Source organism: Plasmopara halstedii (assembly GCF_900000015.1).
Source record: "Plasmopara halstedii genome assembly, contig: Scaffold_2904, whole genome shotgun sequence".
NCBI lineage: Eukaryota > Oomycota > Peronosporomycetes > Peronosporales > Peronosporaceae > Plasmopara > Plasmopara halstedii.
The window spans coordinates 665,152-689,179 of NW_020189809.1; the positions used below are offsets into that span (position 1 = coordinate 665,152).

General features: G+C 45.4%; 9 protein-coding genes across 9 annotated transcripts; 3 read left to right on the plus strand and 6 right to left on the minus strand.

Moving 5' to 3' along the window:
* Nucleotides 1–10,081: 10,081 nt before the first annotated feature.
* PHALS_05561 (glycylpeptide n-tetradecanoyltransferase 2) lies at nt 10,082–11,353 on the minus strand (the record flags this gene model as incomplete). Its single annotated transcript, XM_024719125.1, has 1 exon — nt 10,082–11,353. The coding sequence occupies one exon, from the start codon at nt 11,351–11,353 to the stop codon at nt 10,082–10,084; it is 1,272 nt and encodes a 423-aa protein (XP_024584454.1).
* A 95-nt stretch (nt 11,354–11,448) lies between these two features.
* On the plus strand, nt 11,449–12,762 carry PHALS_05562 (glycylpeptide n-tetradecanoyltransferase 2; the record flags this gene model as incomplete). The annotated part of the gene is made up of 1 exon (XM_024719126.1): nt 11,449–12,762. The coding sequence occupies one exon, from the start codon at nt 11,449–11,451 to the stop codon at nt 12,760–12,762; it is 1,314 nt and encodes a 437-aa protein (XP_024584455.1).
* A 1,418-nt stretch (nt 12,763–14,180) lies between these two features.
* Nucleotides 14,181–15,155, plus strand: PHALS_05563 (hypothetical protein F443_21889; the record flags this gene model as incomplete). Its single annotated transcript, XM_024719127.1, has 1 exon — nt 14,181–15,155. The coding sequence occupies one exon, from the start codon at nt 14,181–14,183 to the stop codon at nt 15,153–15,155; it is 975 nt and encodes a 324-aa protein (XP_024584456.1).
* A 628-nt stretch (nt 15,156–15,783) lies between these two features.
* On the minus strand, nt 15,784–16,752 carry PHALS_05564 (translation initiation factor eif-2b subunit; the record flags this gene model as incomplete). The annotated part of the gene is made up of 1 exon (XM_024719128.1): nt 15,784–16,752. One exon carries the CDS (start codon nt 16,750–16,752, stop codon nt 15,784–15,786), a length of 969 nt encoding a protein of 322 aa, XP_024584457.1.
* A 516-nt stretch (nt 16,753–17,268) lies between these two features.
* PHALS_05565 (calcium channel subunit mid1) lies at nt 17,269–17,876 on the minus strand (the record flags this gene model as incomplete). Its single annotated transcript, XM_024719129.1, has 2 exons — nt 17,269–17,379; nt 17,445–17,876. The coding sequence occupies 2 exons, from the start codon at nt 17,874–17,876 to the stop codon at nt 17,269–17,271; spliced, it is 543 nt and encodes a 180-aa protein (XP_024584458.1).
* A 682-nt stretch (nt 17,877–18,558) lies between these two features.
* On the minus strand, nt 18,559–20,068 carry PHALS_05566 (glycyl-trna synthetase; the record flags this gene model as incomplete). The annotated part of the gene is made up of 2 exons (XM_024719130.1): nt 18,559–19,838; nt 19,903–20,068. The coding sequence occupies 2 exons, from the start codon at nt 20,066–20,068 to the stop codon at nt 18,559–18,561; spliced, it is 1,446 nt and encodes a 481-aa protein (XP_024584459.1).
* Nucleotides 20,069–20,072: 4 nt separating this feature from the next.
* Nucleotides 20,073–20,815, minus strand: PHALS_15100 (uncharacterized protein). Its single transcript, XM_036407191.1, has one exon. It carries the CDS (start codon nt 20,390–20,392, stop codon nt 20,144–20,146), a length of 249 nt encoding a protein of 82 aa, XP_036263439.1. The 5' UTR covers nt 20,393–20,815; the 3' UTR covers nt 20,073–20,143.
* PHALS_05567 (Cytochrome c oxidase assembly protein PET191) lies at nt 20,814–21,107 on the minus strand (the record flags this gene model as incomplete). Its single annotated transcript, XM_024719132.1, has 2 exons — nt 20,814–20,921; nt 20,979–21,107. 2 exons carry the CDS (start codon nt 21,105–21,107, stop codon nt 20,814–20,816), a joined length of 237 nt encoding a protein of 78 aa, XP_024584461.1.
* Nucleotides 21,108–21,587: 480 nt separating this feature from the next.
* On the plus strand, nt 21,588–23,693 carry PHALS_05568 (Spore coat protein CotH; the record flags this gene model as incomplete). The annotated part of the gene is made up of 1 exon (XM_024719133.1): nt 21,588–23,693. The coding sequence occupies one exon, from the start codon at nt 21,588–21,590 to the stop codon at nt 23,691–23,693; it is 2,106 nt and encodes a 701-aa protein (XP_024584462.1).
* Nucleotides 23,694–24,028: the final 335 nt, after the last annotated feature.

Below are 24,028 nucleotides of genomic sequence, written 5' to 3' on the forward strand. Positions count from 1 at the left end.
AAAATTGATAAGTCTCCTGTCTATAATAACAAATATAGACGTTTTTTTAACTAGGTAATTAAAGGTTTGCAATGCAGACAGCAAGGAAACAGCTTATCGCTTATGCACGCTCTCGGTTTAACGTGTTATTAAGCGTACTGTATGGCATATGCACACATTGTACCTTTGTAAATTTGTGCAAGACACTTGGTATCAAAATACTGATAGTGTAGGTATAGTTGATTGAGAGGCTTACAGTCCCGCTCTTGAGTGGGGCGTTCTTTGTGTTATAAATGCAAGCCCTGTGCAGAGGGCACGGAAACCCTGTTGCACTTGGTAGAACTTGTGGTCACCACAGCTTAAGAAAGTACATCCCCTGTTAGGATCGAACACGAGCTGTTCGTAATCTGCCCTTGGGACGGCTAGACATATATAACTTCTGGCGATTGGCAGTGTAACGGGGTTACACGTACCCTTGAATGAAAGGGCGGATTGGCGGCTCTGCCGCAACAAAAACAATTAAATACAGTTTCAATTATGAACAGTAGTGATCATTTGCTTGTGCTTTCAATTTGATCCGAATTGTTCGTTTGCCTTGGTCAAGGAAATAGCGGATCGCAATCCGCTACTCTCGTACTTGTTCTGGGAAAGAAAGTGAGGTCGATAATCTTAGCTGAGCTTCCTTTAAGCAAAGTGCAACGGCAGCCCCGCTGTACTTGGTAGCACTCGTTGGTCAATCAACGCCTGAGTCGTTATGACTGATCATCTGTGAGGATGGAGGAATACTCCTATTTGCCCCAGGGCATGCAGGATGCGCTTTATAAGCTGGGTCTCTGTTGGGCCCTGAGGGCGTGGAGCACCTCGTTGCGCAAGGCCCCGAGGCCAAAAGCGCGAGCCTAAAAGTCATTTCAAGATCTGAAACTGCTCTGTTAGAGCACTTACAGCAGAAGCTGTCAGTGTCGACAGCATCTATGACGCCATCGTCGACGGTGGATGATTCCTTCCTACCCAGGCTGCTCATGGTGATCGTTAAGACCTTCGACGGTAAGAATGGAAAGAATATTCTGCTCTGGATAAGAGAGACCGAGATGGCTACGGCATCCGCCATGTTCCAAAACAAGCACCAGCGCTTGGCGCTAGCTATTTCCAAACTCGGGGGCCGAGCGCCAGAATGGACACAAATGTGCAGTGCTTTGGTTATTGCTACGTATCCTGGCTAAAGCGTCAGCTTTTGCGGGTGTTCTCCTCGCCTAATCAGGTATATCGCGTGAGACTACGTTCCCTTGCTGCCCGACAAGGCTAGAAGGAGTTGGTGGCCTTTGTCCAAGAGTCGAGAGCTCTCATTGCCGGAATGGCAGATCCTCTCCCCGAGGCGGTCGTAGTGACCGTTTTCATGGAGGGCCTCCTCACTGGCGTGACCAGAATAAAAGCCTTCCGTGTGCACCCGTCTACTTCTGACGAAGCGGTGAATGAGGCATTGAATGCTGAATTTAACTTCAAGTCAGTACGACTCAACTGAAATGTACACCCTCAGAGATCGTCGAGCAGTCCTGAGCCAATGAATGTCAGCTATGCTGAGAAGGAGGAGGGAGAGCTCCGAGCTGCCGGACAGCGTGTCAACACCTGACGGTGTTTTGTCTGTGGAGACACTTGTCACCTACGGACAGGTTGCCTCTTCCGCAAGGCGCGCAAAGGTTCGTAGAGCCAACACCGCGCTTCTAACAAGTCTGGTTTGACTCGGGGAGCCGAGACCACCCTTAGGCGCGTGGTGGAGAACTCAGTTCTGTTAAGCCTTCAAGAATTAGAAGGCAGCAAGGCCCAGCCCCGAAGAGCAGCGTGCTCTTGAGCACGGAACGTGAGTGGAAGATGGACTTTCTGGTCGTAAATGCGCCCATGACGAGCTTTGATAAGCTATGCAAACTACTTATCGATTCTGGTGCGTCGGGCAATTATGCTTGACGCTCCACAATCGAAGTAGGTAATCGAAGTAGGTCGACTGTATGCTGAGGCGTGAGAAGCGCGGTTGAGTGATACCGTCACTGTTTGCTTAGCGACGGGACTTGTGTCATTGTGCCGAGGTTTCCTGTGAAATTCGGTGTCAAGTTTCTTGACTTTAATAGCGTGAAACGCTGCTTTAACTTAGACTTGGATTCAAGGTATGACCTTATCCTTGGTATGGCATAGTTGGAACACCATGAGCCATGGACCGATTGGAAATCGAAGACCTTAGGCGTTACGCGTACGACTCCTGGTAACCCATTGAGCGCTGCTCTAGTATTAGAGCAGTTGCTGCATGCCAAAAGTGGCATGTCGGCCAAGGGCCGAGGTCTTTAAGTGCGACACCCTAGTTATGCACGTGAGTGGCACGAAAACCACTGAGCACTACTGACGTTACAAAGCAGTTGCTGCATGCCAAGAGTGGCATGGTAGGACGAGGTCCGAGGCATCTTGAGCGAGACCCTTCTGGTGCGAGCGGAGTCGCGCATTATCCGCTGGACGAATTCTGCAGAAATAGCAGCTCTTCGTCGGATGTTGTTAATAACATCAAGGCTCCGATTATGCAGGTTGTGGGGACACTGGACGACTCCGAGTGCGTGTCTTACTGGTTTTAAAGAGAGGAGATGGCGAGGCCGTATGATATCTGCAAGACGCAGGGCGTCGACCCTGACCCAGGGTGTGTCTACCAAAGACGATAGCGCACAGCTATAATCCCTTGTCATCGGTATGACGGGCAGGAAGACGGTGATGTCATCCCCGCGGGGGATGCTCTTCTTGAGCTGAACGAGATGTCCTTCGAATCGTTTGGCTGTGCCTTGAAGACAGCCAATTTAGCCGAGGTGATCATGATAAGACTGAACGAAGAGATGTTCTCGTCGTCGCTTCTGGATAAAGCTGCCCAATAGGACACTAAAACGGTGCTGAACACACAAAGTGGATCGTCGATCCTGAATGTTCCAAGCTCCAAGACGTCGTCTCCAATAACCACCGTCGATCGTGGCTTTCGACGACATGGACCCCCGGAAGCAATGGTCTCAGGTAGAGATCCGCACTTTACTGGAAAGTTTCGGTCTACATTCTTCACGGTGCTGAGCACCAAATTGAATATGTCAACTGCGGACCATCCGCAGACCGATGGTCAGACTGATCACGTGAATCGCGTCGCTGAAGACGGTCTTCGCCGCGTCTGCACTGAGGCGCCAAAGCGCTAAAGCGCTATGTTGCCACTTGTAGAGTTTGCTCTGAACAATGCAGTGCAGACATCTACCGGCTATACGCCGGTCTACGTGAACAGATATATTAATCCTCGCGTCCTGCCGACGCCGCCATCCCATAGCTTAAGGCTTGGTGGGAGAGGAATAGCCGAGCGGCTAGCTGATATCAGTCCCCTCACCGTGGGTAAAGAAGTTGAAACTTCCTGGCTATCAGACTAAGTGTCTTACGACACGTTCGCGATGCGATGGCTGAAAGCCAAGACATGCAGAAGAAATATGCAGAAGGAAAAGAAAGAAGAAACATTGAAAACATTAATGTCAGAAACCTAGTTTTTTAATGCCCAAAACCTCCCTACACATGCAGTTCCTGCTATCTGTAAGACGAACCTTTTGAGGTCGTGGCCAAGCGAGGCCTAGTGAATACGCTGAACCTTCCGGGAAGGATGCGCAACCATCCGGTGTTTTATGTGGGCTTGCTCAAGCCGAATCGGGATTCGGCGCAAGTGAACGCGGGAGTGTTGGCGCTGGGGCGGCGCCCAAAGGCGCTCGGCCACCCAATAGTTAAACCAGTGAATGGATCTGAGCAGGGAGTGCGAAATTTGTTGCTTTTAACGGCGCTAGGCGCTCAACCGTCGCATGAAGTGACATATTTAATTGCTCGACGGCTAGGAGTCGCTCCGATAGGGAACGGTAATCCCCAACGCGAGGCAGTCGATGCACAAAGTGCTCCAGACTCTCGAGGTCTTTCGCACAGCGGTAGGCGACCTCGGGGAAATGCTCGGTAGAGTACCGATGACGACGAAATTTGTCCTCTAGCAAATGATAAGCATCGCGAGTAACCGGACGCCGATCGACGGAGTCGTCATCGATCGTCGCCGACTCTTCTCGATGAGAATGGTTGCGTCCACTACCACTTGGAAAGCCTTGCGAGTCGACGTCGTCGAAGGGGTTTAACCCAATTTCATTTGAAGTGGCGAGGATACCCAATTTCCGAGACTTGTGAGTGTTTGAGGTGCCACTTCGGCAAGACTGTCCAGACGTCGTAGACGATTATGGACTATAGAATCAAGACGCTTTAGGGCAGTAGTCTGGAAAGCCGGAGAGCCATGAGCTCAGCACAAGCTATGGCCATGAGCTAGACTCGCCCGTGTGAGAAACCACAGAGCTCGCAGGAGCGTCACGAATTGTTCCAATGTCGTAGGGCGAAAATATGCAGAAAGTCGGCGTTGCGCCTTGAGTTTGGATAGCTCAAGTCTAAGATGGCGCTCAACGCGCACGTCCACTTCCTTGTGGCTTCACTGTATGGTAGACAGCAAAGATAGTTTCCGGTGCAAGAGCTCATCGTCATCTGCAGCGGTATTGCCAGGGACGAGTACCACAAGAATAATCCGCATTACGGGTACAGGAGCGTATCCTTTTTGAGCTCGAAGTCGAGCGCGGTACGGATTCAATAAGATTTCCTGTGTTACCTTAAAGCGAGCTCGGAGAGCTTTCCGCTGATCAAGCTCAGCTTGTATAGTGGCTTGGGGCCACTACGTAGACGCCTAATGATCGAATGATTGCGTTTTTTGCTTGAGTAGCGGGATCCGCTGAGCAAGAGCCGTAAACTAGCAATCGACTCGCGATTGTTAATAATACCACTTCCCCCTGAAGCCGAGTGGTCGGGGAATGGACACGGTGTCCGCAAGGTTTGAGCTGGGCTCACGTCGCGCCGTTGGCGCGCCTAATCATTCTCGTCTCTCCATGCTGTGAAAGGGGTGTCCAACTCGTAGTCGACCTCTTCCAACGCCTCGACGAGGAAATCCGTCATTCGAGGAGTGTTGCGCTCGGTTGCCGAGGGCTTGGGATGTTCATCCCGTGAAGCTGCGGACGTACCGTCCGTAGATGCACCCTGTGCAGAAGAAGAAGAAGAAGGGCTTTGCCCGCGGGCCTTCTCGCTTCCAGCTAGGTTGGGTGTTTTGCGTGTCGTAGGCACAGGGCTCATAGAGCGGGAATTGTTTAAATTTATTCTTAAGGAACGTTAAGCTGTCTCACACACGCGAGCCTCGTATGAGACGGCAGCTAAATGTGAATTGAGGATTTCCACAGTTTTAATGTGGGAGAGTGTATCTGAGGTACACGTTCCCTTCGGTGTGTATTACACAGGTTAGTATAATCGTACAGTTGTATGGCTACACGGTATCAACAAGCCACCACGTGGCAATATTGCCCGTAGATATGTACATCACTACATTAATTTGGTTTGTTATATTGATCAGGTATTACTGTATTTCTTAGGAAAACATAGGGTTTCAATATTGGCGGCTCTGCCGCAACTAAAACAATTAAATACAGTTTCAATTTGAAGAGAAGTGTTCGTACTCCTTGGTTAAGGCTTCAGAAATCGGAAGTAGCGGATTGCGATCTACTACACTCATACTGGTCTTGGAAAGAACGTAGGGTCGGTATCCCTTGTATAACTTCTTCTTAGCAACGAACTACGGCAGCCCGAAGGCCACGAGCAAACTTTGCTATCCTTGAGGTATAGACTAGCCGCGATAAAGCGCTGGCGAGAACATCCCAGCCAGAAGTTTGTGGATTGGTTGAAATATAGCTGGCTCCAACCAATCGTTAAACCGATGATGACAAGAGTCCAGCCGTGAGGTAGCAAGGAATCAAATAATGAGAGGAACTATGATGATCATCAATATGTCCACACTTTGGACGGGTAACAGCCGTGATTGAGCGAAAACGTGTTGTACCTCAGTACACGAGGCATTCTTTGACATGAGAAGTGCTGCGCGACATATGCCGCGGGTGTTCGCACCGCCCACTAGGCGTGCCGTTAGTGCTTATACATTTTCATAAGCATTCGAGGATGCTATTTTGATAGATCAGGCTGAACGTTGTGGAATCTTATTGCCGTAATGGTGAATTACCATCTCTTGAAGGATCTCCGAACAGGTGCGACTCGCTTCGATATCTCCCGCATTCCCTGAACCACTACCGAAAGAGCAGCGCATGTCTCCCTTGAATAAGAAGGACTCCTTCTGTCCGATGGGTGTGCTAGAGCCGATAGCTCTGAAAGTGCACGAGTATTGATAAACACAAGTTTGTTAAAGATTTAGAGAATCTCCTTGCTGCTGAACAGCGACGTAACACCCTCAAATTTGTGATAGTACAATCCATCTGAGCCTTCACGCCTCATCATCTCTCGGCTACGAGGAAACAAAGAGTTGGGCTTCAATACAAGGTCATCTGACGTAGATCTTCGCAAAAAATATATTGTTTTTCGTAAATGCACTCTGCTTCCTGCTGGGAAAGAATTGGGTTCTATCATACCTCGTGGAGTCCAAGGTCATCCGGATTCATCTTCAGATCAAGCGACTATTTCTTTGCTCAGAGCCAGGGTTTTTCTTGTGTGCAAATCATGTTTTGTGAATCCGTGGTAAGTTCTGATAGATGCTGGAGCGCATGAAATAAATTACAATGCGCGACCGTTGAGAATGGATGACAGTAGGCCATGGCGCTGAAGATGGAGATACGCATACAGTATCCGTGCGTCTATCCACAGAAATACTAGAGTAAAGTATAGGTTTCAGGTTCCCACTGAACATGAAGTGTAAATTGAGAACTATGGCAATGTCATGCATTTCGTCACCATAGACTTGGGTCCGTAATGTGATTTTATCCTCGGTATGTCGTGGCCTGAGCTCCAAGTGCCACGAGATCTGACAATAAATATGTTTGGTACCACGCACTGTATCCTAGTGGAAATTTGGCAATCCATAATCCCACTTTTACTGGTAAGTTATACCATTTCTTGGTACGGCATGAAGACGCTTGATTATCTTCATTGTCTAACAATGATAACGCCATATGTTTGGAGCAGGTCTTAGAAGGCACAAGCAGGTGAAAGTCGCGGTTTTTGAATGAGACAGAGAGTATCGTTTGTGTATGGCAGTATCTATAGTGTATCTGTATTGAGACAGAAAGGAGCGACGGATGTCGTGATCTTTTCAGTGAACCTTTAATATAATGCTTTTTGCTGCAGTAAGCATAAATAGAATAGCCAGACCCCGAAATAGAGAGGTATGACTCATCCAATCACGATGTAACGGTACTAATGAATCATAACTACTATTTAACCTGCGGAGCGAAAAGGCCCCATTGGTAAGAGGTAAAAAATAACTCCTCACTACCTTCGGCGGAAGGTATTTTAGAGCTTAGATTTTACTTCTTGGGGATATGTTCAAGGAATTGCAAGGCGGTGAAGTTACCAAAATGGTGCGGTCGGAGTAGAGCACGAGCTCAGCTCATACCCTGTCATGGATGGATCTGTCATTGAAAATACTCGCGGAACAGTGCGTGCAAGAAGTGATATAGTTATCATCAAGAAGCCTACAAATCCATTCTATTCGTTGTTGAAGGAATACCACGACGTATTGACAAGAGAGATATCACAGATGATACTCCCGGACAGTGGAGTGCGTTTGTCCGATCTCAACAAAAATTGCTTCGAGCAGTGTAACAAGTGTTGGGTCTAACCCTACGCCGTGCGTATTATCTCATCAATTAACAACGTTACCCGTAAGACTCGCGAAAGCCTAGGCTGAGAAAGTGCATACGCAACAAGATTTCGTCGATCCGACGTATATATCACCTCGCACATATATTCTGCATAGTTTCATCGCCGTCATGCCATTCTCTGTAAGGGATGAGTAACGACGTCGCTGTGCACGACATGCATGATTTCTGTAAATCCTGGAGGTTGGAAACAGATGTTTAGTGAGCTTCGCAAGAGATTATACCAGATTTGCTTGATGTCATTTATGCGGCAGTTCCACCCTGCGGAATTAATTCGGCAAAACTCAAATCTGATGGCGCTCTCATGTCCATCGGCATCTGCTTGTAGTTTTTTTCTTGCAGCAGAGCACAGCTTAAAGCAAAGGTCGAAGCACCACAGACGGCATGGATATGCCGTTTTATATATGTAAGGTGACAATTTGGAGCACTTATGAAACCTTTTAGAGCAACAGCATCTTCGCATTCGAACACAGATCGGACTGGATCGACAACAAAGACACGCTTATATATTCTTAAGCGTTAGAAGGCGGCTGCCGGTGAAGTTTTACGTTTGAGAATGATGGAAATATAAATGTTGCTGCAGAAAGAAGAGCGCTTGCTAGATCGCCAAACACGAAAAGACGAGAGTATCCGGCGTGATGAGGAATGTCATGATGAGAGAATCAGACGAGTAATCGAAAGAAGACGAGCGCAAGGCAGATAGATTACGCTGGAAAGTAAGGGATAGTCCGCCGATGATGACGATTGTAATGACCTCAGCTCAAAAAATTAGGACTAGCTACACAAAATATTCTTTTACATCATTTCTCCATAGATGATTTGCTTCGATGCTCAAGCACGGCATATACGTCGTTTATATTTGATTTGAGTTAACAAACTTGGTGCGAAAGGTGAAAAGCAGTGCTATCATTTGTAACAAGACTTTCTTCCTCTTCCTCTTCGATTCTTTAGTTCTAGGAAGAAATCCTTTGAGAGCTCGCATTCCCCGCTCTACAGCATGTCGCACTGATGTAGCCTGCTGAGGCCGAAGAACTTTCTAGGCACGAGACGTGAGTGGCAAATTTTGAGATGACTGGATAAGGAATGGTTAGTCTATTCGAGAGAAAAACCGAGCCTATAATCACACAAGCTCCGATCTCCACATAGACATCAGAATAGGTATTCCCGAATTTTGTGATTTGTGAGTCGTGCGTTGCCCTAGGAGTGTTGATGACTGCCAATGACCCCGTTAAGGTTAAGCAAAGAATATTATCGATGTAATGATCATGTGTCCACTGTTGTAAGGCATATTCTGTATAACGACGTCACCCGATTGCTCAAGGTATTTCTTCAACCCATCTGCGACGTCTCAAACGTTTGTGAGCATCAAATACCTGAAAAATGGTGGCCTGGGACTGCTCAATTTCTTCAGTCGTTAAAAGACGTTCCCGCGCGTCTTCATTGGATGTCAAAACAGAAAAAGGGTTCGTAGTCCGAATCGGAGAAACAGTGAGCATACCGACAAAGCCACAAGCTCATACCATCGTGGAGCTTCGAGTTGTTGTTCACGCTAGCGTTAATGCTAAACATGTAGCAGCATTGATATGACCTGGTAGCCCTTGCATTAAGGAACAGTGTATCTAGACTTTGAATTTGGTGTAATCTTAGTGTATGGTTGTTCGAAGACCTAAAGTAGCTTCTTGAAGGCGCGATGATCTAGTTTGGTAAAAGTAATAAATGACTATTTACATCCTGAACCGAATAGCATACTCCATGGGTCATTTTTGGATGGAGTAAGATTAGACGCCGGATATGACGATCGCGCCTTCGACGTCCTACTGCTGCGAGAAAGACATCATTTTGCACTCGCTGCTGCCGGCAACGAAAAAGATAGAGTAGTAATAGAATGTGAAGCAAGGGGTCTTGTCAGAACGTTTATGCCAACTTTTTGTAAGGATTTCCTCGACCAAAAAAAGCATACAAAATACACATTCTGAATTTTGTTTACTACTGCACAAAATATGTTTTCAGATAGATAGCACAAGAAAATTTGATATGCTGTATGTACAATTCGAAAATGTTAACATTTACGTGGCTAATACAAATAATAGCCAAAGTAGCAAGCGACATGTATGCGTCCAGTAGAGTATAAGCTCACGATTTGAACTTACCTTTTGCAAGTCATATTTATGCGCTGAAAGTACATAAATGATAAACTTATAACAAGACCGCTTTAGTATTAATTTTATGCTTGTTTTTACTTTTATGGTCAAGCTTAAAAATGAAAGCCAAGTATCTGCTAAGCTGGAATGGTAAGTGACACAAAAAATCGTTAATGTTTACCGCTAGAGCAGTACGAGACCCACAAGGTCACTGGACAGCTGCGGACAGCGCCAGTTATACAAATAATATTGCAGTTCACCACTGCCGGGTCTAAATTGAAGAGGTCGTAGCATTTCACCATTTTCCATGATGTCCAGAGCATTGAATACATCGCACTCCTTCAATTTCGCCATGATGAGCGCATCTTGCATCAATTGCTGAAAACTCACTGACTTAGCTACATTGTAGAATGAGTAGGCTGCAAAAATTTTGTTCTGTCGATCGTTACCAATGATTGACGATGGGAGGTGGTAAAAACTGCAAACGTCCGTGATTTCTAATGTATCGTCGTTCTCCACAACGTACGTGCTGATGACCCCAGCACGTGGCACCATCCAGTGTGCTACTTCCTCTTCACTAAAGTCCGCCGCAAGGTGAAAGTTAGCCAAATATTCCTTTAATAATCTTGTGACTCTTGGTACATCCGCCTGCTTCATTGCTCTAAATCCTGGGGTCGATGTGTGCACTGGCAGTTCATATGCCTTGATGGTCTGTGCAAGTGTCATGTTTGACGATAGCGAAGAAAAGCCCACTGCGATCAGTTTCGTGGGGTTTAAAGATCGATGAAAGTACCGACACTGCGCCAGTGGCATGGGCAGCATCACACCAGCTGTGTATACGGCCTGCCACACATTAGCAAGATTCACTCTTCGTGTCACTTCCTTGATCAGCACGGGTGCTAATCGTCGCTCTCTCAGTCTTTTGTGCACACATAAGAAGTTGATCTCGGCCATGTTCATGATTTCCTTGTACACGCGAAGTCGGACCGGAATTCCTGAAATAAAAGCCATAAGCTGATTATTGTGTGTGCTACGAACGCCAATGTGCCAATTTTTGTGATAGCCTGGAGGAGTTAAAGCCCACTTCAAAAAGTCGACGGAGTAGTCAAAGCGAAATGTGCTTTCTACATCCTCAACATAATTCATCGTTAGAAGCTCATAGACTTCGGCAGCTTGAGAAGGATCCATTAAGTCAATAATGGACCACGCAAAGCCTGGCGGCATGTGGTACGGCTCTTGTTGTACTTGGTCCGGTGTCTTTTGTGGTGCATCAAGAGATCCGGGAGAAAAGTGAGAGGGTACTTCAGCTGTATTCTGCAACGTGAGTACGGGCTGTGTACTCCAAAAGCGGTGTCTTTCACTTACTTTTTCCAGCTGTTCGACAGACTGTGTGATTTTAAGCTGTTGTAGCAAATGCTGGAAGTCATCTTGGTCCTCTCCAGTCACCTGCTTCATTTATACCAAGTGATATAACAATTCAGACCTAATTAAGTCCAGTCAAATTGCACCTATCACAAATTACAAAAAGATTTCCGCACTCGTGAGTGAGTATGCGCAATTCTCCCCCGCCTTCAGGCGCTAAATCAGACGACAAGCTTGAACTTGTGACGGTTGAGGAGCAAGAGGAGTTTTTAGAGGTGCTAAAACAGCTTAACTTGGCTACAGCTCAGCCTGCTGCACCAGATCGCAACGCCGTCGCGGCTCAAAAGGATTTTAAATTCTGGAAGACACAGCCTGTGCCCGCGTTGAATGAATTTCCACGTGAGCATGGTGCTATTGATCCACCAAAAACCGTCAGTGATGTGCGTCAAGAGCCTTTTAACATGCCACCGGGCTTTGAATGGAGCATAGTTGATCTGACCAAACAGATTGAGGCGCAGGAGGTCTATGAACTACTTACGCACAACTATGTCGAGGATGATGACAATATGTTTCGTTTTGACTACTCGATTAAATTTCTCATGTGGGCGTTGACTCCTCCTGGTTTCCACAAAGACTGGCACGTGGGAGTGCGCAACCAAAAGACCAATAAACTGATGGCATTTATAAGTGGTATTCCTGTCAAGACGCGTGTCTATCAAAACACACTGTCAATGGCAGAGATCAATTTTCTTTGTGTACATAAAAAGTTGCGAACCAAGCGGCTTGCACCGGTGCTGATCAAGGAGATCACGCGCCGTGTGAACCTTCGGGATATCTGGCATGCCGTTTATACGGCAGGGGTAGTGCTGCCTATGCCTGTCGCGCAATGTCGCTACTTCCACCGCTCACTTAACCCAAAAAAGCTAATTGAGGTGGGCTTCTCTAGACTGGCACCAAGAATGACGATGACGCGTACCATTAAAATGTATAAGTTGCCAGAAATCCCATCGGTGCAAGGTTTTCGAGCAATGCAGAAGAAAGATGTGGCCCAGGTCACGACGCTGCTTAAGACGTATCTAGCGAAATTTGATCTTGTTCAGCATTTCGATCAGCATGATGTGGCCCACTGGATGCTGCCTCGAGACGGTGTGATCAGCGCGTATGTCGTGGAAAACCCAGAGACTCACAAAATTACAGACTTTACGAGTTTTTATCATCTTCCATCGACAGTTATTGGCCACGACAAGCATAGCAAACTGAATGCTGCCTACTCGTTTTATAATGTAGCTACGACGGTTCCGCTCACCGATCTCATGTACGACACGCTGGTGATGGCCAAAAAAGAGGGTTTTGATGTTTTTAACGCGCTCAGTCTGATGGACAACATGGAGTTCCTCAATACGCTCAAATTTGGCCCAGGAGACGGTGACCTTATGTACTACTTGTATAACTGGCGGTGCCCGCGAATGGAAGGTACCAAGGTTGGTATTGTACTGTGCTAGTATTAGCGCACGATGGGGCGTAATTGTCTTAGAGAGTGCTGCACGGACACCATACGAAAGGCAAAGATAGGAAAAAGTCGCACGATGTAGAAGGGCGAAGGGTGACTACTAAAGAGACATGCGTGCATGTATCCAGTGGCGTCAGCTCGGTGTTAGGTTAATGCGTGAGTAGGCCGATAGAAGAGACGAAAGATTAGTCTGCAGTATACTTCCTGGTAATTAAGTTGCTGCTGAAGCTGAAGATGGTTGCTTTGCTCATCTGATCCAGCCAGCTGATGACAGTGATGTGCTTTTAAATCAAGTTGCAAAGATAAAGCTCTGTAGCTCTGTAGCTCTGTAGCTCTGTAGCTCTGTAGCTCTGTAGCTCTGTAGCTTTATAGCTCTGTAGCTCTGTAGCTTTATAGCTCTGTAGCTCTATAGCTTTATAGCTCTGTAGCTCTGTAGTATAGAGGCTGATAATCCGATCGTATTTTTGTGCGCAAGACATATCATAAATGTCGACAATACATCATCCGACTTTTTGTGGATATCTTGAATTACTAAATAAATAAGCAAAGGACGGGCATAATCAGGGCAACTTCAGAAATGATTAATATGCCCATAAACGTCGCATGTGCCACGATAGACGCGTCACCGACCAGGTAACCCTTATATGTCAGCTTTGATATCAGAAGAAAGTTTGACTAGGAGCTAACGTTCTTATCTTATGAGATGGGAGCTGTGAAATTTATGGAAACGATTCCAAACAGTCATCCGTGCAATTTATTTGATCGAAACATTCGTCTGCAAAATTAATCTAAAGGTTTCAGCAACAAAACAACCTTGTTGACAATGATATTCGTACCCATTTGATCGAGATATACATCAGATGTGCACTGCAATGCCTAGACCTATTGATCGTCTCGTTGTGATAATAAATCATCCTCACACTGTGCGTGTCTACCATACGCTTCTTGCAGCTCGAGTGACGCACACACTCTACCCAATGCATGGAAGCCGTGACTGAATACTGGTGTGACGTCACGAAAGCCTCTGGTGCTTGGTGTCGTTCCGCCATGCAAAACATGTTCGATTTGCTAGTGACGCGCACTTTTCCACCTATCAGCATGTCTCCATGAGTAAGCCATATTGGAACGGCTTTTGAGCAGGACGCACGTGACTGTCACATGCGGCATGCCAGATTTGACTGTCTCATGTGATGCCAGTGTTGACTGTATTTGTCGCCGACGTACGCATCAACGGCTGTTTTGGTGATAAAGATATGGATGTTTGCTGTTCTACGAACGATGCGACACGGGCCTGACACGATATACACATGATAACATAGGACAATTCCTACTTGTTCTCGATGATCATTTCACAATTTACCAGCCAGAAGTCAAACAAATAAGTTTCAAAACAAAGAAATCTGGTCAACTATGAACGGATATTTTGTTCCAGAGCCGAACTACACTGGCCAGCAGGAAGATCCCCAGATCGTAGAAATCGAGAAACGCGGCAATTGCAAGAACTATACAATTAAGACGTTGGCAGACTGCGTCCGTCAAGAGTTACCTCTACGAGTAAGCGTCGGTTCAGCAACCAAGAAAGACGACTACGCCGTGTACAATTGCACGGTCTCGAGTGTGACAACTAAGAATACATGGAGTGTTTCCTATCGCTACTCGGAGTTTCTTGATTTTCGAAACAAGGTAGAGAAGCTTTGGACTTGCCAATCCAAGAATTGTTGTGGCTCGTGTCAAGCCATTCGTGATGTCCTAGTTGCTTTCTTTCCTAAAAAGTGCCCAGTGGTCATGTCAACTTGGCATGCAACTGTGAATCACCGCAAAACAAAGCTGGAAAATGTACTTGTACATTTGCTACGCTGCATCCTCCTTCCTGGCAGTGCAATGAAGTGCTTTCACGCTCGTCAGAAACTTCCTTCAAACATCTTCGACTTTCTCGGCGTGAAGGACGATACCGACAAGCGCTCTCTTTTGCAAGTATTCGTGGATAACAACCAGCCTGGTATCAAAAAGTCAGCAACCACAACTGATCTAACAATGCTAGAGCATGAGTGTGGAATGAAGAAATCATCAACCGCACCCAACCTGTCATCGCTGGATCGAAGTGAATCCACCAATGTGGAACAATGCATGATATGTTTGGAAGAAATCCACCTGAACACCTCGGAACAAAGTCGACCAAACGACTCATCTCCCATCATTTTGAATTGCAACCATACGTTTCATCGCGAGTGCGTTTTCGAGTGGCTACTGTTTTCTTACCAGTGCCCAATGTGCCGAGACCAAATCGGTCCATCTGCTGTTACCAACTACTGCCGTCCAAAGAATCAAGTGCAGTGGTGGCTTGGCAACTTTGCTGAGAATCCATTAAGCTCAGTAACTAAGTAATACTCTATTGAAGCTTCGTGTAACCAATAACTTTATTTGTAACAAACTCTAACAAACTAATCAATTAAAAATTAAACTTTTTTACAATTTACAAATTTATCTTTCTTGTTTAGCTCATCAAACTGAAACACGTAACCGCGTTTTGCTTGTTCCACTGTGCCCGCTTGGAGAAAGGACGCGCGTCCTAATATCATATACTGTAGGATTTTTATGTTCGATAAATATTAATTTTAAAATTAGTAAGGTTGACACCCATACTGAAAATTCCTAAACAAATTTACAGCTCTTTTGAATAGAAATTGAGCAGGATTCTTTATGAATGGCGTAAGCTGCTTAAAATTTAACATGAATGCAATTATTAAAAAAAAATATTGCGCGATATTGAGAATTAACATTCTAACGCACTGATGTGCACAGGTGCTAAAGACGACCACCAACGATTTTGTGTGACTGCATTGTGGACCAAGACATAGCTTTAAGGTAAGAGCACGAAACACGAGTACATATCGAGAAGTCAAATTTAGTCTTGATAAATGGAACAGTGTCAGCAAAATGTGACCATAAAAGTCATGGGAGAGGCTTATAGTGAGCTTTGCTTGCATATAATTAGCTACGAAACAGAAAGTCATTAATTTGAAATTGATCCTGAACGCTTGATACGCAATCGCGAACCAACTTCCTCGTTCATAGCTCGGTACGCTGGAATAGTGTCTGCACGTTCGCAGTAGGCATTCGGTGGCAGGACGTAAGCGAAACAGCGCACTAAATCCTCAGGGTCATGTTTCTCTTTTGAAAGCGACAGTGATGCCGCAAGCTCCTGTTTACTAGCCGCCTTCTCCCTCACATTTGATGGTAATGCTTCTTTTCCTCGGAATTGACGACGAACGAGGTGGGGAACTAAGTCGACCTTGATACTTGAAATATACTTTTTCTCTTGTAAAAGATCGAGCACCCAATGTGAGAAGAAGTAAAAATGACCGTCGTACAAATCCGTGTGTAGCACAAAATTGCTACGACGCTTAAGTAGACTCTTTGCCACGTAAAGGTCTTCATTCATGTGCACGGCCTGCGAAGCTACTACAACACGGTTCTCCTCGTCCCGCTGGCCCTCAACGAGCGCAAAACAATCTGTCATATCTTTATCGCGACGTGATTTTTCTCCTTTTGTCTTACGAGTACTCACTTCTTGGCGCAGCAGCATAGTGACGCTGGCGTCGTTTATGCGATGGAAATCTGCCATATTGTGCAGCACCACGTCTGTAACCAGATCTCCGGCAAGCACAATGAAGTCGCGCTTAATTCTATCAGCTACCTCTCGAAGTGCATCCGCCGTTTCTGTGTTCTCCGTGACTTCGCAAATTTCTACGTGAATTTTACCGTCGAATTCGCGGGTCACATAGTCTTGGATTGGGGGTACCAAGTCAGGTAACGTAAGCACAAGCACCTCAGTAAATCCTGATGTCTCTAGAAGATTGAGTTGATACCAAAGTAGCGGCTTTCCATTTGCTGGTAGGAGGGCCTTGGGTGTTTCCTCGGTTAAAGGGTATAGGCGGATGCCGCGACCGCCAGCCAAGATAATGGCTTGGAACTCGGCCATAACTTATCGAAAATTGCAGGTCAAATATGCACAAATAATATTAAATAGTTGCGACAAGTTGTGTTGCTGTAACAGATGCAGCATTATTTGGTGCTGAATTCTACAATTTGGGAACTTTGAAATGACTACATGTATGAACAGAAATTAGCTCAGTGACATATCGAACATGCCCGAGTCCTGTTTTATTGCTCTACTGAGCATGCACCATTATGAACGTAATTGAGTGTTCGTCATAATCGTCAATATGAAGCAACAAAGCTGATAAGTACGACCCGACCCAAAATTGATGTGTGTGTGTGGTCAACAGGTAGTGCAGTGTACAGAAAAATTGCCATCTCATGGCAGTCAGAAAAGCTAGAAAATTGATTGCGAGTAAGCGACAGTCGTCTGTATCATAATCGGATGCTTATGCGTATATTTTCTTTATTGTCCACATATTTCACAGCGATAGCCAAATTTAAATGTACTATGAACGCCAAAATGAAAAAACTGAGAGACCGTATGACAATTACTTTTTTAAGCATCTGCAAAAGTTCCTGGCCAGGGACGAGATGGTCGATCCGGGTTGTACACTCGGTCCAGCTTGTTGCAAGTGGTAATATCAGCAGAGAAAAAAGGTGTTTCTGTCTATAAGGAGTATACATCGCGAATATAAGAACATTTAAAGTGACAGAGAAAGTGAACTTGCGTACCGTTGGGCACTGGAAGTTAAGCACATAAGGACATTTCCTGACGACGTCTTCGCAGATTGATAAACAAGTGCGATACCTTCCTGATGAACCTTCGACACAAGAATTTGACGTCTTGCTGTTGTTTTTAGTACTAGGTGATGTTGAGGATGATGCTACGAATGACTTAAAGTCACATAGGTCCGTCGTGTACGCGAGTTTCGTAGCACCTCTATCCGTTGTTATAGTCTGCGAGCCGCATTTTTGAAACTTAATGCTACAGATCCAGTATTTGTAAGCTTCACGACAGTCGTCGCATCCATAGACACTGTACTTCGCATGACAGCCGAAGCGTTGCAGCACAATGTCGACATTGCGGTAGTAAAACTCTGCCTTATTATCAAATTTCATACCCGTCGGATCGTTGGCATCAATTACTGCAGTGTAATCTACCATGGAACAGAAAGAGAGTGAGTTCCTGGGAATGAAGCGACAGACAGGTTTTGTGGGCTCCTCTCCATCCGCGAGAACATTAACAATATTCTTTTGATGACACCAGAAAGAAGTAAAACAGACCGCAAGAGCGCGACGAATAAACGATAACACCATTTTATGAGAGTGTTTCTACTATATATGGTATTATCAACTTGGAGCTCGTAAGCGAAACTGCTCCCTATAATTTGTGATGCCAGTGCATGTCTTGTTATTGACGGTAGTGTGTGAGGCCAGGAGTGCGTTCTCCGTTAACCTTACGAAAGTGTGAGCGCGTCAATCTTTCAAGCACGAAGACGAATGGTGTGAGGACAGCGTACACAAAGCGCACGAAGATTGTGTCACGCCACGTGCGGTACATGTCTTGGAGCGACTTCATCATTATTGCTTCAGTTATACAAGGCAAGATCTGCGACACTTTTATTACCGCATTAATTTGTACAGACGGGGAGCTTTTTAAAACGTTTTATTTTGGGTCATCTACATAAAGAAAAGACTCGAATTATGTGACGTAATTTTTTAGTAAATTATTACCCACTATTCTATGGCTCAAAAAAGGTGACGGATTCAGTGTATACCAATATATGCTCATGTTTTCTAGTTGCATTCTTTTAGTAGGTTGATCAAGATAAACTTTACACGGTGCTCAAAAAAAGCTGGAGCGTCTTGCTGACGCTCCTTGAATAATGTGTTCAATGGCCACGCGGTTCTGCTGCATACTATCACGGTCTCGAATTGTTACGCACTTGTCTTCAAGCGTGTCAAAGTCGACTGTCAGACACATTGGCGTACCAATCTCATCCTGGCGACGGTAACGGCGGCCAATGCTGCCACTCACATCATAGTCGACGCTTGCACATGCACACAAATCTTCAAATAGCTGATTTGCCACCGTTAAAAGTGGCTCTTTTTTCACAAGCGGCAGCACAGCAAAACGATACGGTGCAATTTCTGGGTGCAATCGCAAGACAGTTCGTTTTTTCCCATTCACTTCATCTTCGTAGTATGCATCCAAGAGCATTGAAAGCATGACACGTCCAGCTCCAAGGGCGGGTTCGATTACATGCGGAAAAAAATCTTCTTTTGCTACAATATCTTGATACTTGAGACTTTTACCGCTCGCCTCCATGTGCTTCTTCAGATCGTAGCTCGTACGGTTTGCTATGCCCCATAATTCGCTCCAACCAAACGGGTATTTAAATTGGATATCCGTTGTAGCACGAGCGTAATGGGCCAATTCTTCTTTCATGTGCTCATGCTTCCGCAAATTTTCGGATCGAATACCGTACTTTGTCAAGAAATTATAACACTCGTTTACCCAGTAGCCGTACCACTGGTCTGACTCGTTTGGATGCGTGAAGAACTGAAGCTCTAGCTGCTCAAATTCACGCGTTCGGAATAGAAAGTGGCCGGGTGAAATTTCATTTCGAAAACTCTTGCCCACTTGGCCGATTCCAAAAGGCAACTTTTTTCTCATTGTGCTCTGAACATTCGAAAAGTTAATATATGCACCCTGTGCTGTCTCCGGACGAAGGTAGATCCAATCACACGTTTCATCGGTTGCACCCATATTTGTACGAAAGAGCAGATTAAACTGCTTGACCGGCTGGAAGCTGTGAGTCTTGTGACATTTGGGACATGCAACTTCGTGCTCAAGGAGAAGTTCATCCATTCGAGATAAAGACAAAGAGGCTATAAAATTCTTGTCTTGCGACCGCAACTTTGATTCTAGTAATTGGTCCACACGAACCCGCGTGTTGCAGTTTGAACAGACCGTCATAGGATCGGTAAAGTTGTCGACATGGCCTGACGCTTTCCAAACAGCAGAGTTAAGTAAAACGGCACTGTCAAGACCTACGCAGTTGGGACGCTTCTGGACAAACTCGAACCACCATCGATCAATTATGTTTTTTTTCATGAGGACACCTGATGTGCAACAATGTATAAGTTCAGATTAGATAGAAGGGCAGAATGTATAACACAATAGTACCGAGTGGTCCATAATCAAAGCTGTTGGCTAGACCACCGTACAGCTCTGATCCTGGAAAGACAAATCCGCGATGACGGCAGAGTGCTACGAGACGCTCTTGTAAATTAGCGATTGCCTTGGTGGCGAAGCCGCGACGTGAAGCGTTTAGAGCCCTGCAATTATGCATTTGTCGTTTTTGTAGTTACCAAATACCGATTACCAGTAATGCATGTGACATAATAGTGGCTACAAAAATAAGCTGCTAACTATCTCCACCACTAAAATTTGCTAGTAACAACTTCTCGCTCAGTATATGTACGTGCTGGACACGAGGACGCGATGTATCACCCTGTATAAGCTGACATAACGATGCTGATGTGCTTTCTGCGGCAACACCAATCGAGAATGTCAAAACTTGCAGCGTAGTGGATCGCGGAATGGCTATGTGACGAATTGACATTGGTTGATAAATACTAAAATAGATTGATTCAAAAGCGTGAATTCTTTTCATACCCAGCAGTATGCGTATCACGTACTGCTAAGCTTCATACATTGGCCTGTCAAACGATAACTGACGATTATTCTGATTAAATCACGATTTTGTTCAAGCAAAGCGAGGAATTTCAACATAAAAAGCTAGAGTTAATCCTAGATGACTCGCCACTATTCTATTTCAAGTGTTCACAGTACTTTATATACATATATCGCATGCTGCATGAAATGCTCCATTGCTATTCAACAGAAAATCACCTTTCCTTCTTCGATTTAGCAACTGCACAAGTCGAGCCGAATGTCCAACAGCCAGAATGGCGCTGTATCCGCTACTCTTATTTATTGCGACAGCTAACAATTTGCCTACTGAAACTCTTATCTGCGCTTGATACGATTTGGAAAAATATTGTCACCCGCAAAACCTATAACGTTTTCTTGACCTAATTAGTGCCGCTTGCAGACTTTGACATTCCTCCTTTCGGGCCGCGAATTCTCTGTCGCATGTCTAGCTGGCCGCGCTTGCATTCAAAGTATGCCAAACGGTACTCCTATTGAAATTTACCATTAGTCGCTTGATTGTGTCTCGACTGTTTATAAGCCTTTACCTTGCACTCGTATAAGTATGCGCGGTCGTGAAGACACTCTTTCAGCGTTTTAGTTCCGTCTGCCATACACTCTCCCTGCATCATGCAGTCCCGCAACGCCTCCGCCATATCTCGACAAGCTTTCCCCATGTTCGTAAAGAGGGATACGTGCTGATACTTAATAAATAAGTCGAAATTTAAAGTAGGTATTAGTAGTATCATTTACGCAGAAGTTGTCATAGTTGATATCTGACAAGGGAACTATTCTCCTTGACATTATCACGTATAGGTTTATCAAGTATGTCACCGCGCAAAAATAGAGCAAAATAGCTTTTTTTCAACGGATTGGTAGTTGTTATGGTCGATTCGTCGAATCTGGAGACGGTTGAACGTCAATTCTCTGATTACCATTCGTCAATCGATTTTCAATACCACTCTCAGCAGTTTCTTTCTTCATAAGCACGTCATACAACGCCGATTGTATCATTGTGGGCGGCACCCGCTCGAAGCACAACGTCGCGTATTCGCCAATTTAAACTATCAGTAACGGACGCTAGGATATATCCACTAACACTCAGTCTCTTAATCTCAACGAGTTACTCAAGTCAAGTTCTGCTATCAGACTAAATCATGCGAACTCTTTCACTTTTGATGCTCATCGCATCCGTTCAATCATCGCTATCTTATCAACAGGCTCCGTCAACCCAAACGGAATGCTTTGAATTGCCTGTCGTTATTGTGTCTGCAGTGGATCGAAGCTTTCCAAATTCATCTTGCCACCAATTGCGTTATCCTGCTGAAGACTGTCTAAAAGAGGCAGTAAAAACCCGTGTTGAAGTTATTGATAATGTCGACGGAAAGCTCAATTGCATCAACGGGGAACGTACGGCCGTTTTTGAACATTCCAAGGCAAATTACCGCGGCCAAACAAGCCTTTACTTCAGAAAGCATCAGTTTAATCTTAAATTTCCAGAAGATACGTCTTTTCTCGGCTTGGTCAAGAACAAAGCTTTCGTAATGAATGGACCTTTTCTTGATTGTACCCTTCAACGCAACCATCTTGCGCAGTGGTTGTATCGCTCTACGGGACGCTATGCAGTGAAAACCAGGCACACTGTCGTCTACATGCGAACCTCCCCTTCCCAGCAGGATCCCAAGTACGCTGGGATTTTCTTACTGCTGGAAAAGCCGACGTATGACAAAAACCATGTAAATCTAGCAGAGCTTAACGCCTCATGTGCAGCCCGTAACCCGAAAGCGATGTCTGGCGGCTGGGCGTGGTCGAATGATCCACCAAGTTATGGCTCTTACTCGCCTAATATGGTCATTGACCAATACCAGAATGAGTTTGGTATGGGAGAGCGTCCAATTTTGGCATACCCGGAGGGTTCTTCGCTTTCGCAACAGATGCGCGACTTTTTTGTAAACATTAATACTGGTTTCCTTCCTCAAATGTATCGTGTACTTTGGTACAATATGACAGCGCCACATGAGCTTGAGAAGCACCTGGATCTTGGCTCATACGCTGACTATTTGCTACATACGGAAATGTCTCTAAATGTTGACGCTTATCGTCGCAGCACCTTTTTCTTCAAAGATCGAGATCAAACGATTAACGCCGGACCTGTCTGGGATCTTAATTTAGCGTACGGTAACGGTGCTCGACGCAATTTCAAAGACTGGATCTTTCCGCAATACACTTATTGGAAACGTCTTATGTGCCACTCGAAGCTCGCATCGTTGGTCATACAGCGCTGGAAAACACTTCGTGGAAACAACCCATCAAAGAATGATGACCCCGTTTTCGGAGTGTGGAGCGACAACAAGATTTCAGCATTTCTGGAAACCAGCTCTGCTCCACTATCTCGTCAATTGACGAAATGTCAAAGCGGAGATTGGCGTTCGGATGGCTTGTATTGTGCTGCTGTCGACTTGGACACTTGCAATGGAACGTATGCTGAGCGTGTGAATGATATGCGCAACGCTGTGCTAAATCGTGCTCACTGGATGGACGAACGTATTGAGCAGCTGTACAAGCCTCTTGACGCAAAGGCTTGCTCAGGTGTTGGAGAAATCCCGAAGTATAATTGCGGCCTTAATGGGAGTGATGACGGGTGTTTAAAGAATGCAGAGAAATATTATAATGCCGTATTATTTCCTCCTGTGCGCAAACCGTACTCGGGACCGTCGTGCGACGAAATTGTCAAGGACACTCTCGACGATGGAGAAGAAGTTGCATTCGAAATGGCACCGTACCAGAAACCTTCCGTTGACTATTGCTGGCAATCTGCCGGCATGTACGTCTATCCAGAACAAAAAGGTCTTAAAGACAAGACATTGACACTATTTTGTAATGGTTACGGGTCGTGTGCAGAAGGTCCGGGAGCAGTGTGCAATTGCTCAATGGCAGTTAAGGTCGAGAAATACTCTTGCCGTCGTATTGATAATGGAAACGAATCCAAGCAACACAATTTTGAGGGGTCAACAACAAAATCGATAGATGCTGACACTCAGACGAGCAAGCAAGAGTCGAGTGAAGAGGGGCATTTGTCAACGCCGCTTACGGAAGCCTTTGCTGTATGTTCGGCTGTCACAGCTGTTATTGTGCTGCTGGTGTTTTTTGGCACCTGGTTGGTTAAGGAGTATCGTCGTCATCAGCGCTTAAGCGAGTTCACGCCAGTTCGTTATGGAAGCATCGAGAATGCTCGCACTATTGCTCAGCAGAATACTATTTAGTAGTAACTAGGCCATCTAATATATTTCACAAATTATAGGGAATAAAATGGATATTCAATTATGAAAGATTATGAAACGTTTATTTTGAATTAGAAGCGCGCAATGTGCATTCTTAATTAAAGTTCAAGATTCCTCTGTGCAATTGCATGTCGAGTTCCTGCAACGCCTTTTTATCGGGTGGATGATTCAAATGTCATGAATCCATCTATGCCAGGAAACAGAATCGCTTACAGCGGGGGCACAAAGCTGCAACAATATTTATGCTGGGCATGAGATTGTCCGAAATTGATAACAATACTAGGTAAGCTTGTAAGGCGAAGCGGTAGTGAGCAGAT

Bases quoted from the DNA above. Each gene is read 5' to 3' on its own strand.
- PHALS_15100 (XM_036407191.1), bottom strand. From the start codon at position 20,392: ATGAAAAGAATTCACGCTTTTGAATCAATCTATTTTAGTATTTATCAA.